Below are 19,847 nucleotides of genomic sequence, written 5' to 3' on the forward strand. Positions count from 1 at the left end.
AGTATAATTTATAACCCAAAATGAAGGCGTGCTGTAAATGTGTCACCTTTTAAATCAACTTTGGCATTTAATAACTCAGCTATTTAATTAATAAGTGAAATCAAATGTTCCTCTACCAATTACCAAACACCCAAGGCGTACCAGGGGCAAGTCAGAGCTGAGTAATTTCTCCACACCCAAAGACTGTGTATATTAGCTGATTAACACAATCTCAAGGATGTGGTCCTGGGGTCTGAAGAGTGGCTCCTTTGTAAGAAAAAGCGTTGCTTTTATGCACCTAGGAATAAGGGAAGCCTTAACTCTTAATGCCTAAGAAGGATGGTTATACAACAGCAGCAAAAGAATTTTCAGAAGCATCCTATCTTAACTAGTTATCCTAAAGAGTTATTGAATAGCAACTTAAAACATTACAAAGAAGTGACACTATGAAAATGGCGCAGATTTCCTCGCTTTTCCTTTAATCCTTGTCATCCAACTGTCTCCCTTAGACTTCTAGTTCTCAGAAAGTTGCTTTTTCAGTTTAAAAAAAAAAAAAAATTGGCACAGAAGAGCTGCATCCTCCCAAAAGGCTGATCCTGGAAGGGGAGAAACAGCAGGCTGACTTAAGGGGGAAAAACCCAAAGATCCAACAAACCGGGATGGACCCTTAATCGTCCCGTGGAAACTCTGTCTCTGCTGGATAAGGGCACTAACATCCATTCCTGTGATGGGAGTCCCCCTCCGTAATCCAGCCCCTTTCTAGAAAGTTTACAATCAACTTCAACATGAAAAGTAAGTTTTAAAAGTCAAAATAGACACAGAACTAGACTGGAAAGTCACCCCCCCCAAAAAAAAAAAAAACAAACCAGCAAGAACCCATACCCTTGGCTTTATGAGACATCTACATCTTTTGATTAGAATGAATGCAAAAATCTGTTATCACAATGGCATGTTGGAAATTCATAGATTCAACAAATATTTTTGAATCCTGGGGAGAGAAAGATGAAATGAAATCTCTCATCTATCTCTATCAACACAGCCTACCACCTTAGCTAGTTTGATAACAATTCCCTAATTGCTACTAACTCTCAGGCAGTAACAAGATCTATCAACTTACAATCGTTCAATCCCCCAATTTTTGCCGGTCAAGTCCATTTTCCATTGTAAATCATCATTATCAGAAAAAGCATATAAAAGAATACCACAGGCTTTCCTTACCCGAGTGTTTCTGGGAAGCCATGCCTTGGAGAGCAACTTCCCCGGCAGTGCCCAGGTCACTGTGGCCACTATCTCAGCTGATAAGAATATGGCTCATTTGATAACATACATTTAAGGGGAGGCTATTAATACAAAAATAACTAACAGCAGATGTCCCCACCCCTCCCAAGAGATCACAACCTTAATCCCACTAGAAAATTCTTACCATTTTAGGTGATCCCAGGGAGAAGAATAGGATCCAGTAAAAATACCAAACACTACATATAAATACCTGGAGAACTACTCAGCATCCAAATTAGCTCCAAAGCCGGGAGTGGCTACAGAGAAAGCCATCCCTCTCCTGGAGGGACATCTGGCCTTGGCCTGGGCATAGTTCATTGCTAAGCCAGCCTTATTCATTTGCTTTATAGATCCAAAGTATTCAGCTCTCTCTACTCCACAGAAATAATACTATTTTTGTTCAAAATGATTCTAGTATATAAATTCAATTCTAGCTAGTAAAATACATTGCTTAAGTTTTAGACAATAGAACTATTGAGATTATAGATGCTGAAACTTATAGCCTGCCTACTATAGATATCAGAGCATGGAAAGAAAAGCCCAATATGGGAAAAGCTCCATCCACAGAAAAAGCCCAAGTCCTGAAGTATCCCTTAAAGCAGATCATCAAAGGGGGAATGTGCTGTAGGTATAACACAGGGTCTCAAACAAACAAAATGAAGCTCTTCTGGTGAAGATTTCAGCGGCGTGGAGTGGGATTTTTTTTAAGCCACCTCAAAATTGAGTTTTTCAGGCCATAGCTTAGAACTAAAGCAAAAAGCCTTCTTCTCCCCGCATATTAACAACACCAGGGTATATACATGGAAGGCTGTGTGCAATTGTGGTCAGATCCAGAAAGTCTAGAAGGCAGACAATACAGTGATCAAGAGGCCAAGAGCAGATTAAAAATGGGAATTGGGAAAAGCAAGCTGACCAAATGCTACAAAAATCAAGTCATACAATAGGTATGAGGACCTTGCTCACCAAATCCTGGAATACCAGAATGGGGAACTATCTATTAGATTGTCAGCAAATTGAGGTCATTTTATTTTTCTATATCCCCTAAGTATATCTCATACAGCAGTTTTAAAAATGGATTTCTTTTGTCTTTGCGACGCCTTTATTTCTGAATATCTCCTCTTCCCCTTTCCGAGTCAGAGAACTTTCTAACAAAGCATCAAAAAGAAAGTGGGAAAAATTGGTTTAGTAAAACAAAGCTATCAACAGTCGAAGAGAACATCCATTGTATGACACCCATAAGACCCCACCTCCTCGAAAGAGAGAGAGGTTCATTTGCTCATCTCTTCTCAGTGCCGAGTTTGGTCACAACTGTACGGAGCAGTTGCTTAACAAATGTTACCCAAATGAATGAATGAATTCTTGGAAACTTGAAAGCTAAATTTAGAATAACAATAGGGACTTTATCAGAGTATAGAGAGTCCAAAGTATGGAAGCCCCCCCCCCCCATACCTAACCAGTTGTCAAGTCTTGTCTACATCTCTCATGACTGTCCTCCCTCTCTAGTTCCATGGTTACTACTCTAGTTCAGGTCCTCCTTGCCTCTCAATTGAGCTACTAACTAGCCTCCTACCTAGGTTTCCAGATTAGTCCCCTTGTGTCCAGATTCTCTAATCCATCCTCCACATAAAATCCTGTCATTTCCCAATCAGAAAGGCCCTCAGAGTTCATCTGATCTAACCCATATCTGAAAAAATAATCAGCATTCCCACTGATCTTTCAGTCTCTACTTAGAAACCACTGATGGGGGGCAGGGGAATGACCCCGCCTCCCAAGGCAGCCCACTTCACTTTGGGACAGCTCTAATTGGAAGAAAGCCTAAATATGCCTCCTTGCAATATCTACCATAGTCACCGAGGCCAAACTGAACAAAATCACCCCTCTTCTCCATGACAATAGCTTTTCAAGTACCTGAAGTCTTTTCTGTCTGTGCTAAACCCCTTGTTTCTTCAATCATTTCTCCTATGATGTGGACCCGAGACCTTAACTAGCTGCCATTCTGAATATGCTGTGGCTCACTGACAGCCTTCTTAAGTTAGAGCATCCAAAACTGACCAAGCCATTCCAAAAATGGTTGGACCAAGACAGTAGAAGAGGCCCTTTCTCAGCACGGATATTGCAATCTCTTACAGCAGTCTCAATTTGCATCAGTCTTCTAGGGAGCCCCTTGTCTGGAACTGACTTTTGCATACAAACTGTTGTATCTTTCTTTTTCCACATCTTACACTTAGAAAGTTCTACGTGGTAGAACTTTATATAGATAGACCCCTCTTGAACTGCATCTCATTTGATTCAGCCAGACCATTGAGATCCTTTGGAAGCCTAGTTCTTTCATCTGGTATGAGAGTTATCTGCTTCTGTGCTCTGAGTCTTCTATAAATTGGAAAATTAGCCTCTCAAGTGCTTCATTTTAGCTCTCAGCAAGATATACGTCTTTACATGTAACCAACAGCTTTCAAGACGCCCCTCTGATGTTCTAAACTTTAAGATGCCAAAACTGTTTTCACGTAGGAGCCAATTTTCCATTTTAAGCTGCAAGTCAGTAAAGTACCTTCTTTAAGTACAGCATGCTTTGTCTTTAAAAGTACCCCAAACAGATAAGGTAGATGAAAGAAGGACAAAATGGAGGAAAATTAGGCTTCTCACCTGCATGAAGCTCATATATCATGGAAGATCAGAGTCAGAAGAGCCCAGAGATGGCATCTAATCCAACCCTTTCATTTTACAGAGGGAGGATCCAAGGCCCAGAAGGAGTGGTGACTCATTTGATCTCAGAATATCGAGGAAGAAGGCTGAATGGAAGTAGAGCGAAAACAAAGAAAAAGTTCCTGACAACAAGAACAACCCCATGTGAAATGGGCTGCCTCCTTATAAGGCATGTTATCTTGAGGCTAAATAACTAAGAGTTAAGGATACAGCAGAAAGAGCCTTCTTTGTGTACAGTAGGACTACAGAATCACCCCAGTCCTTGAATAGTTGGCGAGTCTACACTTTCCCAAGGTTACAGCTGGGAAACCCTTGGCAGAGACAGAAATAGAACACAGGTCTTCTCACTGCCACTTCAAGGCTCTTTTCCTCTCCATCCAACATCCACTAAGAGTATAGCTGTGTTGTTCCATAAACCACAAGTATTCCTGATAGCCTGATACTCTCCAACCACAAGGGAGTTGATCATATCCAAAGTGAGCCCGCCCTCAGAGTAAATGAATTTGCTTGGTCTTACAAGTCACACCTATTAGATAACTATGGCTCTTTGAAAAAGACATGATTCATGGCCTCTGCTTGAAGTTAACAACTGACCTACCCCAATTGCTGCCAATTGCCACAATTATCAAACTCTTCTTTTCCCAAGATAAGAAAGGCAGGGCCTTTGCATTTTCAGACGTGAACTCTCAGGAAGAGAGGTAAAGTCACATTTCTCTCCTTGATATAGTGGGTTTGTCCACATCTTTGTGCACTTTTCACTGAGACACAGAATCTGAAGCATCACCTCTTGCATTCAGACTCCAAGTCAACTCCATAACAAAGAACCAGCCACTGATTTCAATGGCAAAGCTACTTCCTTGGTGTTTTGTGGAAGCACTCCAGGAATCTCTCCAGTTTTTCAGCCCTGATGTCCTTCAGAATAATCTGCCCCCCTCGATTCATAATGCTTCATAGATATTAATCCTAGATAGAAAAAAACCCTTCGTTTGCTCTTGTGTCAACTTGCCTGGAAGCAACATTAGCTCACTGTCAACATCCTACCATTTCACTACATTGACCACTAGATTATAAAGAGGGTTGTCTGGAGCCTCAGAAAACAATGCCCTTCCTCATCCAGGGTGAGGAGGAACAATCCAAGATGCAGCTCTGACTTCTCTCTGACAGATAGTGTCGTATAGTGAGGTCACATTACAGTTCTGCTATGGGGAATCTTTCCAAAGTCTGTGACCTCACAAGCACCACTGGGAGGATCAAACTCCAAACATCCAGGACTATGCAGGCCTAAGAGTCAAACACAGTGAATTCAGTGGCCCACTTGGCCCGCATCTCCAGAGTTCCCAGTTGACATCCCAGCTTCTGGTTCCCCTTCTACGTTAGCAACACAAGATCCAAGGGTTGAAAAAATGCTTAGATACTTTTTGGACATTCCCAGTGGCCCTGAACAAAAGGTGAACAATACAATGTCTTTGGGGATTTTTCTTTCACCTTTATCTTTCTCTCTGTCTAGTACTTGGCCTCATGCCTGTTAATTCATTTGCTCTTTTTTCTCCTCCTGAGAAAAACCTCCTTATTTACTAATGGTCATCCCAGAAGAGCAGTTTAGTGCTTCCTTCCTGCTGGTTCAGTTCGATTTCCCTTCTTCTTCCCTCTCTACATACTTGGAATTGGTCATTCTCATTAGGACCAATTCATCTCATTCAAGCTTGATTTCCTTCAAAGTAAAAACAAAACAAACAAGACCAAATACATGAAGGAAGATGGAAGGGTGAAAACTCCATTTCCAGCTCATATGTGCTGCTCCTCAATCACTGGTCTCCCCCAGGGCTGTTGACACTCTGACCTATAGCTTCACTCCCAGTTCCCTCCTCTTTAATCTCAAAATCTGCAACCTCACCTTCCCTCCCATGATGACATGTTCAAGATCACTGGGATATACTTTTCTTCTGAACCGATGAATCTGATTTCAATCTCCCGGGGAACGCAAAGACCCCATCTCCTAGTAGAGGTAACAGGATGTATGTGAAAAAGGAGAATCAGGTGAAGAAGGGAGAAAGGACCCTCCAATTTCCTATTGTTCGCAATGGAAAAAACTTTTCTTGGTGATAGGAGTATTTTATCTACCACGTACAGTCTTCTTTCTTTCCCTCGGACCCCGGCTTCTTAAACCGTGGTTTGCCACCCATATGTGTTTGAGGGTGGCAAAATTATGATTATCGGTAAATGTTTGATCTGTATATATATATATATATATATATATATATATATATATATATATATATATATATATATATATATTTACCTGGACTTGTGTAAAAATTTCTCAGGGAAAAAAGGGGTCACAGGTGGAAAAAGTTTAAGAAGCCCTGCCTTGGACAACGCTGGATTGTCCTGGATTATTGGATCCCCTTTCTAGACTCTATATAGAAACCCCTCTCCCTTCTGTCTGTCAATAATATGGGAGATAAGTTAAGATGAATTAAAACACATCCTTTCTTACAGTAGCTACATTTAAATATCTTTCATGACATTGGAAAACACCTTGATAAAAGCTAAGAAACATTCTACTCTCAGCAGAGACAACTCTTTTTACCTTAACTCCAGAACAACTTGTTTTGGCTTTGCATACTTCTGTGCACCAACTACAGAGCTGTCTTGATGATGTGTCTTGAATAAATCTAAATTGTGTAATTCACAAATCCCATCAAGAAGCCAGGCCATCAAATACTTTGATAGTGGGTAACACTCCTAGTTGAAATAGTCTCCCTAAAATAATTCACCTTCAAAACAAAAACATGGATAGAGAAAAACCACTACTAAATCTTTTATTAAATATTCTTTTCTCTAAAGGACAGTAGCCAGTTGCTGATCTTTGGTGGAAATGTATACAAACTATAAAAGAGGGTATTAGAACCTTCAGCCTTCAAACATCAATCAGAGGTCTGAAATATCCACAACAGGTGGACCCAGTGAATGCCAGGAGCCACCAAGATTCAAAGGGGGTTTAGAATCATACACAGGGTAACATAGAAGCAAACCAGAAATATCACCACTAGATGGGAGGAACAGATGAATAGAATTTTAACACTTAAAATATGACAAAGATTTATACTTCCCCTCTTCTCAATTTCATCAGGTCTTCATTTTCCTTTGCCTTGGAGTCTATATTTATATTTTATTTTTCCTTTTACATCTCTTTTTTGTCTCTGTACTTTTTTCCCTTCAACTTCTGTCCTTATATTCTGTTTTTTCTCAAGTTTGCAATTTTGAAAGGATCTGATCCGTGATGCAAACAATGCTGCTTTCTAGTTAGCTGCCTCTAGCAGAATATTTCGAGGTCTCCGCTGGGCTATTTCTTCTACCTTGGAACAACTCTAGTCTTCAATGTGGGGAAAGAACAACCAGCTTGGAGGAATGAGGCCATTCAAATCTGTTCCTAGTCATCGGCATTACCTATCAGAAATGGAGGGGTACTAAGTATGCTGAACATTTAAATGAAGTTTTCTAAAATCCCCCTTTGCCCTCATCGTCTTTCACCCAGGGTCCATTACTGACTGCTGTTCTGTATGTGTCCTGTACAGTCAGTGTACAAGCAAATCCTGACTGATGGAAAAGAAGGGCCCCTTCCTGACCTACACATTGACAGAAATAGGAGAGGGTGAAAGCTATGTAGACCTTTTTTGGTAGGGAACACTTAGGGGTGAGAAAAATACTCTGGAAAACACAAGGCTGAATCACACCATATCATAGTACATGACTCCATCCCTTAATTTTGCAGTTGGACTCAATTACTCAAAAGATGTTGTTGACTGAGTGACAACTAAAAGACCCACAAGTTCCCAGAGGCAGTTAGTTCCCTACTTACAAACAGGTTCTGGTCCCAAAAAATGGTTTACAATTCCTTAAAAAAAATTGCCCATACATGTCTAACGGGTTGAAGGTAAAGCCACAATGTGCCGGAGCTATACATGATATTCTGCTTATGGGAGTCCCCAGTTTAGAATGGAAAGGGACCTCAGATGCTATCGAGTCTAACTCATCTCATCATTATTAGGAGAAGGAGGAAACTAAGGCCCACAGAAATAAAGAGGGTTGCTTGTCTGAGACACATAGGGAACTAACAGTAACAACACAGGCAAGTAATTTGAATCCAGGCCCTTTGTCTCCAAATCAAGTTCTCTTACCACGATACTCTGCTACCACTGTGGGTGCCGCTCACCTTCCCCCCCCCTCCGTGGCAATGGGCAAATCATCTCACATCTTTAGACCTCTGATTTCCTGAGGAAAGACTGCACTATCCAACTCACAGGAGTGTTGTAAACAAAGTATTTTATAAATTGTAAAGCAACATGAAAATATACACAGTTCTCCTCACTTTCTCCTTTGTGTCCCTAATTTCTGGCTACTGAAGGTTCACATCGATAACACCAAGGGTCATTTAGAAAACCATCTTTTCAGTGTATACTTAATATTAACATCAGCCTGAAATGTTCTAGAAGGGTCGACTACACCCTAGCTAAAAATACCCAGGTCATCCATACAGGCTGTGGCAGATGTCCCTTGTCCATTTCCTAAGCTATTAAGCAGTCTCTCGAAAAAGGAACATGAATTCCTCTGTCTAAAGGGTAAGACACTAAACTTGTACATCCCACCTGGTGTCACAAATACCCTTTTTGGCTCTGACTCTTCATCCAAGGCAACTTGCCAAAAAACCTTTCCATCAAGCAAGAGCTGCTATTATTTGAAGCAGGTGCCAATAAATTCTTTTAATAGAGCTTTGATTCTAGCCACAGGATATATATCAAGTTGGGTTCTGGAATTTTAATGTTCAATCATCTCTATTTCACACAGACTTTCACTGTCCCATCTGGTTTGAGAACAGGATGAACACCAAAGTGTCCTCCCCTTTGCAGGACTACTCTTCATGAAACATATTCCTGAGTCACTGCTCCATACTCACTTTCCCTCAGGAACAATGTGGTGCAGAGAACAGTGAGAGTGCTCAACTGGATAATGAGAACTATCTGAGTGGGAGGTCCACAGTGAGACTGACCCTGAAGTCAGAAAGACCCAAGTTCAAATTTGGCCTCAAGACGCCAACTAGCTGTGTGTCCCCGGGCAGATCATTTAATCCAATATAACGGTTTCCCCATCTGTAAAATGAGCTGGAAAAGGAAATGGCAAACCATTCCAGCATCTTTGCAAAGACAACCCTAAATGGGGTCAATCACCACAAGCCAGCCCCGTAATCCACAGGCCAAAAAACACTTCCCCTTCCTCAATCTAAGAGAAAGAATTCCCTGTAAAACTGGAAGAATACCTGCCTCCACGCAGGACCATAAGATCCCAGCTTTCAAACTAGAAGACATTAAAAATCATAGGACCCTAGGTAAAGAGTCGGAAGGGACCTCCCAAATCATCACATCCAACCCCTTTATTTTACATGAGGAAACTGAGGCTGAGGGGAATGGCGACATAGCCAGTTACCCAGAGCCACAATTCAAATTCAGATCCTTTCACTCCAAATGCAGCATTCCTTCCACGGTACCACACTTCTATTCTCAAGTTTGAGAGGTGAGCAAGACACAAACATGAGCTACCATGATCATGCACACAAGTTTCTCCTACTCAAGGTCAAAAGTCAGTCAGCCAGGCTCTTACTAATCACAAATCCACACTACCCACTTCCTGGCATTGTGGAGCACACTTGGAAAGCCATCGCTTTGGGAGGAAACTGGGTCTTCCTAACCAAGGCTGAGCTCCTTATCTTGGGTCTCCTCTTCTCTCTTCTGATCACAGTCCCTGCCTTTCTCTTTCTTTCTTCTGGATTCGTCTCCCTTCCTTTCTTAACCTCTAGGGAGTTGGGAACTTTACAGCCACATGCAAGAGATCACCAAGTAAGTTCCACTCTGCTCCAGCCAGTCAGCAGCCTTCCAGTACCTGCCTGGCTATTGACTACACTTCTGAGGCTAACTTGATACAAATTATTGCTTCTCTCTGGGTCTGTTCCCTTATACTAAAAGAGAATAGAATAGATGCTCTCTGAGCCTCCCCCCCCCCCAACAAAAAAGTCTATGATTTTCTCAGCAAATTTTATGATTCTAAAAGGGATAAAGAAAATAATTTGGAACCATTTAATATAGTCTACTCAATGTTTATAGCCTTTCAATCACCATTGCATAAGCAAGTCAGGGACAGAAAGAAAAGAGGTGACCACCAATTGGGGAAAGGTTGAAAAGATCATTTTCAGTTGTTACCAGGGAGAATTCAGGAGTAGAGAAAGGAAAAATTAATAGCAATATGATTGTAATAACCCTAATGAACATAAGGGTATTAGTAAAATGTTTTTAAAAGCAATCCAACTTGCTAGCTCTTAGCTTACCCACAGATTTAAAATTCCAATGTCTTAACCTTGCTCTAAATTTTGCCATGGATTCGTCAGGTTGGGTTATAAGGTTTGAATTTTGTTTTCAAAATGACAAATGTTCTACTTAATCTTTTGAACCCTGTGTCATTAAAGATATCATAAGAAACACTGGCCTTATTTGGATTAAGTGTATATACTTTGGCAGCTTCAGCCTCAGTTTATCTGGGTACTGAATTCATATGATTACCCAGCAGCCCACACCCAGCTTCCCAACTCCACAAAGATTACTTGCTCAAACAGGGAGAGGAAGAGTTGGGGCTCATCTCCTGGGAAGAATCTGGTCAAGTCTTTTAAGGTGCCCTGGGCTGGCTTCTGTTCCTACGGCTGCAAAATCCCCTTCTCATGTTCTCCATGCTGGACTTCATGTTCCAGTTGCTCTGTTTCATGTCCCCGATACTTGGCTTGGGGCTCACATCACTGGACTTCAAGTTGGCAATCAAGTCTGCCCTCCTTGAATTTCAGCTGTCCTAGGGGCAGCCTGCTCTCCCAGTAGCCCCCAGGAGGTCTGTCTCTCTCTGTCTCTCTTTCCTTCTTTTTGCCTCCCTCCCTCTCTTTCTTTCTCTCCCCCTATCTCTCTCTCCTTCCTCTCTCCCCCTATCTCTCTCCTTCCTCTCTCCCCCTTGTCTCTCCTGTCTCTCTCCCCTCCCCCTCTGTCTCTCTTTCCTCCCTGTCTCTCCCCCCTCTCCTTCCCCTTCTTTCTCCTTCCTCCCTGTCTCTCCTCTGCTCTCCACTTTTCTGCCCCTCTTCCCTTCCTTTCCCCCTCTCCTTTCCTTTTCTGTCTCTCTTCTCCCTTCCTCTCTGTCTCTCTCCCTCCCCTCCAATCTCCAGCTGCTCCATTTTCAGCTCCACTAATCTAACAAGTGTTTCTAAAGCACCTGCCTTCAGTTAGGTGCCCCTTCTCTCAGCTTTAATAATGACCCCTTTGATTCAGACTCTGAATCATGAGAAAATTGACAGCGTGGAAGTGACAGAGCCCACAAACCTCCTTTTCTTTCTTGGGGCAATTCTGAATGGCTCCTTAATGTGGCTTTGTTCATAGAAACAAGCTTTCCAATGGCCTTAATCCCTTGGAGGAACACACACTCACAGCTCCAGACCTTAGTTTGGCCAATTTCTCATCCAAAAAAAGCAGGGAGAGCCCCCCCCCCCATTGCAGCTGCAACCACAGGTACGCTAGCCTCAGAAAGAAAGAAGCCTTGTGGCTGGCCTCTCCTAGAAACCATTGATGAAGTAATTAGCAACAGCATACAGCACGGTGGGAAAAAACGGGAGCCTAAGATTTAGCATACCTGGGTTCTAACATTGGCTCTGCTGCCAACTCGGGCCAAATACCTCACTTCTGAGTACCTCGGTTTCCTCACCTATAAAACCAGGGGAAAGGATTTAAAATTGGTCTCTGAGATCAACTTCCAGCTTTAAGATTCTATAAGTTTTAGCTTCTTTTTATCAAATCTGCTTTTTTCTTCTCCCTGGCCTGGCAGTGGACAGAGGAGAGATTACAGAGACACACCATGCTTCACCTTTCCTACCCCCAAAACATATGATTAGCTTTTTCTTTCCAACAGTCATTCCTTTCTCCCTCAATCTCAGTTCTCTCTCTTCTGAAGCTTAAAGCCCATTATTCCTAATTTACATTAAGGAGCCCCCTAGCAACCCTCTCTTATACATGCTCCTTTCAGAAAGACTCAGTTACAAAATCAAGTTCGTCAGAACATTTAAAGGAGAAATTAACAAGGTTTTTCACTGAAGACAAAGTAGTCTCACCACAATGACCCCGAATTACTGGCTCTAACTTGGGCGTAGGAGACGGACAGAAGTTCCGGATGGTATTGTCCTCAAGTGGCAATGTGCTGACTGCCCTGTGCCCCAGATCGCACACACCAGGGCTTCCTCAGTGGGACCCCGAGCCACTCAGTTTAGAGCTGAGGCTTGAAACAAAATGTCAACAGGGAAGAAGGGAAGAAGTCATCCCTGCCCCTACTCTTGTAAAGAATCAAGAGGTAATCCTCTGTTCAAGAAGCAACCTAAGATCTCTGGACTTGGTCAGGACGTCCTTCCCCAAAGGAACCTTTGCCATTTTGTCAAATAGCTTTGAGATAGCCAGTTGGATATCTGAAGTACCAGAGATCTAGCCTTCAGAAGCAACTGAAAATGTCCCCAATAATTATCCAATTCACCCAGGTTTTGGCTCATTAGACAGCTTTTCAGCTGATTAAAGGAGCAAGAAAAGAATAAAGGCTTCTTGGTCGGGGCCGACACAAAGCTGCAGGCCAAGGGGGCAGCCCATTAAGAGACCAGCTGTCCACAGAGTGGGAAGAAACAAGGAAGCTCAGCTGCCTGTCACTGCACATGCTACTGGGCCCCACTGACTGCCATCTTCCTCCCTGCCGTGTGCCCAAAATAGTTGTAGGGGAGCTCCTTATTGTTTCCTTAGAAGTCCAGGCAAACAGGGTTGCTTAGTTCATTGAAGTTATGCCTAAAATTTGGAGACTTGACACCAACAACAGATGTACCGACCCTTCTTGTAACTGGGGTGGGTCTGAAATCAGTGGAGAAAAGGCCATTGGGTTATTGTCTACATATGTCTTTTACCCACATAAAAATAAAAATTGAGAGTGAAGGACACAGAGCTTCCTTCAAGCCCTAGCTAAAATCCCAGGTCCTCCAAGAAGCCATCCTCAGGCCTCCTTAATCTCAGTGCTTTCCCTCCGAAACTACCCCCAATTTAGCCTATAGTTTGTTTCTACATAGGAATTTGCATCTTATCTCCCCTATTAGCCTGAGATCCCTGAGTGCCGAGACTGGATTTTTCCCCTTTCTTTGTATTGTCAGAACTTCCCAAAGTACCTGGCACATAGTAGGTGCTTGATAAGTCCTAGTCAATTAAGTGGCTGACATGGTTTTATAGCCCTATTCTAAAAAATCTGGGCAGAGGTTGGAAGGTAAAATAGAGGGGGATACCAATTATCTTGCCTGGTGGGAAAACCCATTTCTGTTCCAAGTTTACTCTGGAGTCTGGAGATCAAACTTTGCCATGAAATATGCTCCACCTTTGAAATGCTCCCTTTTTCTTCCTCCCTTCTTCATCTATGAGGAGGCACCTCGGGGACTGGCCCCACCCACCACAAAAAGAAGGAAGTGGGACAGTGGCAACCTGCTTCAGCTGGGACTACGTGAGGCCACATCTTACAAAGGATGCTAGTGACACGATCATACTTGTTCATAGAGGCATCAATATGATTGATGGATCAGCAAGAGATAAGTCAGGAGACCCAGGAGACTGCCTCAGGGAGAGGCAATGAAGGCTTAACTTGAAGCAGAGGCCTTGTAAGTCAAGAGAAAACAGGAAGAGGAGTGCTGCTGAAACAAGATGTTCTGTAGAAATCCCCAAATCACTGATTCCTAAGAGGAGCGTCACACATCTGTCTGCTTAGGTGAGATGTCCCTTCAACCACACCCACCAAACCAAAGCAGCCCAATATCAGTCCCTCACCTTGCAAAAGGGCCCTTGGCTGACCAAGTTGAAGCTATAACAATATAGGATTTCATTTTCAGGTTAGATCTATGTTATCTTCTCAAACTACTGAAATTGGTGTCTCCTCACCTGGGGATTTTAATGGACCAACAAGAACAGGCCCAGCCAGTCCAGGTCCTTCTCCTGGCAGCACATCACCTATGCATGCTGCTATTTGAGCACACAGCTCTGAGTCAGAGGTCTGACCTTAAAACGACAAGCTGGAAAAACACCATATTCTTAGTTCATATCATTCTGGCAGACGCTGCTCCTATATCAATATTAGAATATTAAAGTCATCCTCTGACCTTTCTCCCACTCCCCAATGTTTCAAAGCAGAAGAGACAAACATCTATGTTCCCAAAAAAATGTCTTTTCTTGCCTGTTGGTAACTCTTTTTTTTTTAAAGACAATTAAAAGTCAATATGGTTTATTAAAGTTGGGAAATTGGTGTCCTTGCCTAATTCCGGTTGTCACTGACATGCTCGGCTAGACAGTACCTGTCATTTGCTATGTCTCAGTTTCCATATCTAGGAAATGAGAAAGGAAAAAGTAATTTATCTCATAGCAAACATTTTCAGAATTCATTTGGGGAGGTGGGGGTTGAGGGTAAGGGCTTGGAGACCATAAATCATTACAATCCTGTGAACAAAGATGCTTCAGGATCACATCTATTCTTCATTAAATGTTGGAACAAGGTCTCTCCAGCCTGCTTTTTGTCAATCAATCCATCCAACAAGTCTTAATAAATGCTATGGCAGTCACTGAGCTAGTTGCCAAGGACAGAAAGACAACAAAAAGAGAGTTCCTTCCCTCAAGGAGCTTATGCTCTATAACCAATGTGACAGCCCCAAAAAGAATGGGGCAGATTTTAGAGAAGTCTAACTTTCTTTTTGTTCTATTTTTCTTTATTTTTTATTACTGTTTTTTATTTCAAAACATATGCATGGATAATTTTTCAACATTGATTCTTGTAAAACCTTCCAAATTTTTCCCTCCCTTCCCCCTACTTCATCCTCTAGATGGCAAATAATTCTTTATATATTAAACATGATTGACTTTCATTTTAAAAACATTAAGATTCATGCAAATTGGCAGATGAGATTACACAAAGTAGAGGAGAAATCTTGATCCAGAATATGAGGATCAAGATTTCTCCTCTACTTTGTGTAATCTCACAATTCTCATCTTAGAAGATGAGAAACAACAAAATTAAAAGAGAAGGAAGACTTTTGAGTCAAAAAACAGTGAGATCAAGATCAACTGAGTTAATTTTGCAAAAATTCTTTGTCTAATTAACAATAGTTTCAGAAACAAATAAAACCAAATTAAATAAATTTATTTGGTTAATTTGGATAAATTTCGGTGGAAAAGTTGTGTTTTGCCATTTGAAAAAAAAAAACTCAACAAAAACTGGGTTAGAATCTTTTTATCTTCCACTACACACCTGTCAGATTGGCTAAGATGACAGGAAAAAATAATGATGAATGTTGGAGGGGGTGCAGGAAAACTGGGGCACTGATACATTGTTGGTGGAGTTGTGAAAGAATCCAACCATTCTGGAGAGCAATTTGGAACTATACCCAAAAAGTTATCAAACTGTGCATACCCTTTGACCCAGCAGTACTACTACTGGGCTTATATCCCAAGGAGATACTAAAGAAGGGAAAGGGACCTGTGTGTGCCAACCCTTTCTGTAGTGATTAGAAACTGGAAAATGAACGGATGTCCATCAATTGGAGAATGGTTGGGTAAATTATGGTATATGAATGTTATGGAAGATTATTGTTCTGTAAGAAATGACCAGCAGGAGGAATACAGAGAGGCTTGGAGAGACTTACATCAACTGATGCTGAGTGAAATGAGCAGAACCAGGAGATCATTATACACTTCAACAACAATATTGTATGAAGATATATTCTGATCTTCACCATAAATAAGATCTAATTCAGTTCCAGTTGATCAATGATGGGCAGAAACAGCTACACCCAGAGAAGGAACACGGGGAATTGAGTGTAAACTGTTTGCACTATTGTCTTTCTACCCAGGTTACTTTTACCTTTGGAATCCAATTCTTATTGTGCAACAAGAAATTTGGCTTTACATAGATATATTGTATCTAGGATATACTGTAACACATTTAACATGTATGGGATTGCCTATCATCTAGGGGAGGGAGTAGAGGGAGAGAGGAGAAAATTAGGAAAAGAAGTGAGTACAAGGGATAATGTTGTAAAAAAAAATTTACCCATGCATATGTACTGTCAAAAAAATTATAATTGTAAAATTAATTTTTAAAAAAAGAATCTTTTTATCTTTCCTTGCATTCAAATGATTCTTGTTTGCTAAATTGGCAGGCATGCTGATTTGATTACATCTTGTCCCTTCAGTCATCAGCTCTCTTGACTGATCTCCTTTTTTTTTTTTTAAAAAGAAAATACCTTCCTCTATTTGATACTACTATCCTCTCAATCTTCCATCTTATATCTCTCCTCCATTTCACAATCAAGCTTCTAGGAAAAGCCATCTACATTGCTACAGCTACTTACTCTTTGTGTACTCACTTCACGACCCCTTATATATACTGAATTTCAACTTCCCCCACTTAACTGAAACTGCATTTGTTAAAGATAGCAGATGTCAAATCTGATGCCTATTTTCAATCCTCATTTTCCTTGAATCCTTGTAACATTTGGTACTGTTGATCCCTCCCCATTAGATAACCTCTTCCCTCAGCTTTCTTAATACTGATAACTCCTACTTCTGCTACCTAACTTAGATGATCATTTCTTCTCACTCTCCTTTGAGGCAATCAGCATCCATATCCTGCCCATACAGTGGATGTTTCCCAAGGCTTTGTCTTAGATCTTTTCCTCTTCTCTCCCTATATTCTCTCTTGACAAACTCAAGGGTTCAATCATTATTTCTTTTTTTTTTTTTTTTTGGAGGCTGGGGTTAAGTGACTTGCCCAGGGTCACACAGCTAGGAAGTGTTAAGTGTCTGAGACCAGATTTGAACTCGGGTCCTCCTGAATTCAAGGCTGGTCCTCTATCCACTGCGCCACCTAGCTGCCCCCCATCATTATTTCTATGCAGAGTATTCTCAGATCTGTATATATCCAGCCACCCCTAAGTTTCTCTCCTGAGGTCCAATCCCATATCACTAACTGGTTATTATATGACTCCACTTCGATGTCTTGCAGGCATCTTACTGAACATGCTCCAAATCTACTTTCCTTAGTAAGTCTCCATGACTACTGAGGACTCTATCATGGTTTCATTCAATCATCATCATAATCTCAAAGTCATCTTCCACTCTTCCCTCTCCTTCACTCCCAAACAGCTTCTCAGTTGCCATGTCTTATAAACTGTATTTCTATATCTTATATCCACTTTTGCTACTCATACATTAACCACTCTAGTGGTAAAAGCTTTTATAAACTCTAATCTGTACTATAGCATTAATCTCCTAATTAGTTTCTTTCCATCTACCTTCTTCCTTTTCCAATAAATCCTCCATACACATGCCAAACTGATATTCCTAAAGTACCAAAGACTGAGAACATATCACTTCTCCTACTTAAGAAGCTTTTCTGACTCTCTATTACCAAATTTCTTTGCCCTTCACAATCTGGCTTCCACTTCTTTCCATGTGAATTTAATATTACTTCCATTCACACACTTTATACTCCAGCCATCCTACTCTACTTAATGCTCACTCATACAAAATATTCCAACTCCCTTCTATACAAAGGTTGCCCCTGATGCCTAGAATGATGTCCTTCATCTCCATCTCTTAGAAGCTTTGGCTTCTTTCACAGCTCAGCTCAAACACTTTTTACCACCTAAAATCCTTCAGATTCCTGTAGTTGCTAGTGTGTTCCCCTTCTGAAACTACTTTGTATGTATTATGCACTGAATTTTTAAAAAAATTACATAGCCTCTAGAAAAATGTAAGTGCAGGGACTGATTTTCACTGTCTTTGTATTCTCACCAGCTAGTAGAGGGCCTGGCTGATAAACTTGTGGAGTTCTCATTTCTCATTTAGCAGCTTCTGAGTTTCCCCATGATTTGAATCAAACCAATCCTGATGCTTACAGGTGTTTTGGCCAAATAAGCAAATGCAGTGCTGAACAGCAAGAATATGAAAGCACTCCAGAGTCCTAGGACCTGGGTTCAAATCCCACTTCTGAGGTTTATATGCTACTCGTATGATCCTGGAAAGCTCACTTACCTTACCTGATTCTTTTTTCTCACTGTGTAAAATTAGGGGAGGGGAGCTTGGACTAGATGGTCTCTGAGGTCCCTTCCAGTTCTAGAGCTGGGACCCTATAATTGTATGATTTAAAGGTAAATTTCTAGTGACTAGAAGAAGCCTTTTTCTTCTTCCAGAATTTATAGTAAATATGCAATCCCTACATGGATCTATAGTTATATCTCTCTGTCTCTCTCTCTACAGTAGTTGCTTGTGTGAACTATGCAGTAGCTCAAAAGAAATATGAGATAAGCCAATTTGGAGACATCTCTAATCCCAATGTTCATATGGATTATTTGTACTCAACCTGTGGCAGAACCTTCCAAGCTTATATTAGTCGGATCAGCCATAGCTGGCCATACTGTACCTTGACCCCAACATAATCATATCATCTTGGTCCTCTCTGAGCACAAAGCACATCTATATGCCTACATCTATCTTAATATAAATAGATATAAGCATGTCTGTTATGAAAAACATTTTTTCCAAACAGTGACAGAGTATTACATCTCCAAAAAGATTGTGGCCTCCCTCCATGTAAATCATCTAGTCAACTCCCATCTATTCCTAGGCTACAGCATTTAAAAAACAATCATGGGTATTTCAGGTGCCTTTAAGAACAATTAATATCTTTCATTTTAATTCTTTCTAAGGTCCTGAAAGTATTAGCATGTGCTATGATTAGGACAAAATTATACAATAAGGAGCAAAGCTGCATATACTCTTGATATCTTGCTTTGATCTAAGAATCAAAAGGATATTTGCAGAGGGTATTTTTAGCTGCTGGAAGTTTACGGATTTTGTCCTTCACTCTTTACAAAGAAAAGTTTGAAAGACCTTGTACAATTGAATGAAGTAAATTAAATTAGGGTTAATCAGAAGATTCTTTTCTATTGATACCTTTGTTTCATGCTACAGGGCAAACACACATACACATACACCCAAACAAAACTATGAACATTGGTGATTTTTCTGCAGTGGACTTGGCACGAGATGGCTGAGTAACAACTTGAAGAAGAGAGTTAATCCTTTTGCAAGCTAGCCAGGGCAGGGTCTATTTTCATGCTGTTATGATGGTAACTTAGAACACATAAAACAACAAGATCAAATAGCAATTCCCTTTGGAGTTGTAACCTTCTAAATGCAGTGATTGGTAATTCATCAAGATTATTGTTTGACACACACATAATTTTTACACAATCATTTGCACCTCCACACCCACCTTTTATATGAAGGACTCACATACTTTACAAATATAAATCAACCCTCAATGCACCACTTTCAGGAAAAAGGGCCCAGGTGTCAATAGGTAAACTGAGTCATTCAAAAAGATTAAGTGTCTTGTCTGTGAGAGGTGACAGAACTAAGAACAGGACCTCCAAAACTTATTCTGTCAACTGTTGTAATCATAAATCCACAAAATTTTCCATCTTCCCACTTACAAGAGTGTCTACTATCAACCAATTTCAATACATATTATATTAACTCTTTAGTAATGAAATTCAATTTATAAACTGTTGTGTGAAAGTAATTGGGGCTTTTTAAAAGACTATCTGACAGCCAAAAAAGAATGATATGGTATTTGCAGTCAGACACATACTTTGTACGTATGTGTACGTGTGCACATAAATCCACATATTGGTACTTAATGTGGTAATTTATGGACTAACTATTGGATAGCTAGAAGCAGAATAA

General features: G+C 40.9%; 1 protein-coding gene across 17 annotated transcripts in view; it reads right to left on the bottom strand.

The window, feature by feature from the left end:
* FHL1 (four and a half LIM domains 1) overlaps nucleotides 1-19,847 on the bottom strand; it is a 93,639-nt gene that overhangs the window by 17,660 nt on the left and 56,132 nt on the right. The window contains exon 1 of one of the 17 annotated variants that reach the window (XM_074277886.1): nucleotides 10,613-10,735. The exons of 15 other annotated variants lie outside the window; for them this stretch is intronic. Coding sequence is in view for 1 of the 2 variants with exons in the window: in XM_074277868.1 (XP_074133969.1) it covers nucleotides 1,198-1,219 (22 nt within the window). In the remaining variant the exon portion in view is untranslated. Of the gene's footprint in view, nucleotides 1-1,197; nucleotides 1,361-10,612; nucleotides 10,736-19,847 lie in introns of those variants that run through there. One more of the 17 variants, XM_074277868.1, reaches the window with a different exon arrangement.

Source organism: Sminthopsis crassicaudata, chromosome X, assembly GCF_048593235.1.
Source record: "Sminthopsis crassicaudata isolate SCR6 chromosome X, ASM4859323v1, whole genome shotgun sequence".
In the NCBI taxonomy this organism is placed as follows: domain Eukaryota; kingdom Metazoa; phylum Chordata; class Mammalia; order Dasyuromorphia; family Dasyuridae; genus Sminthopsis; species Sminthopsis crassicaudata.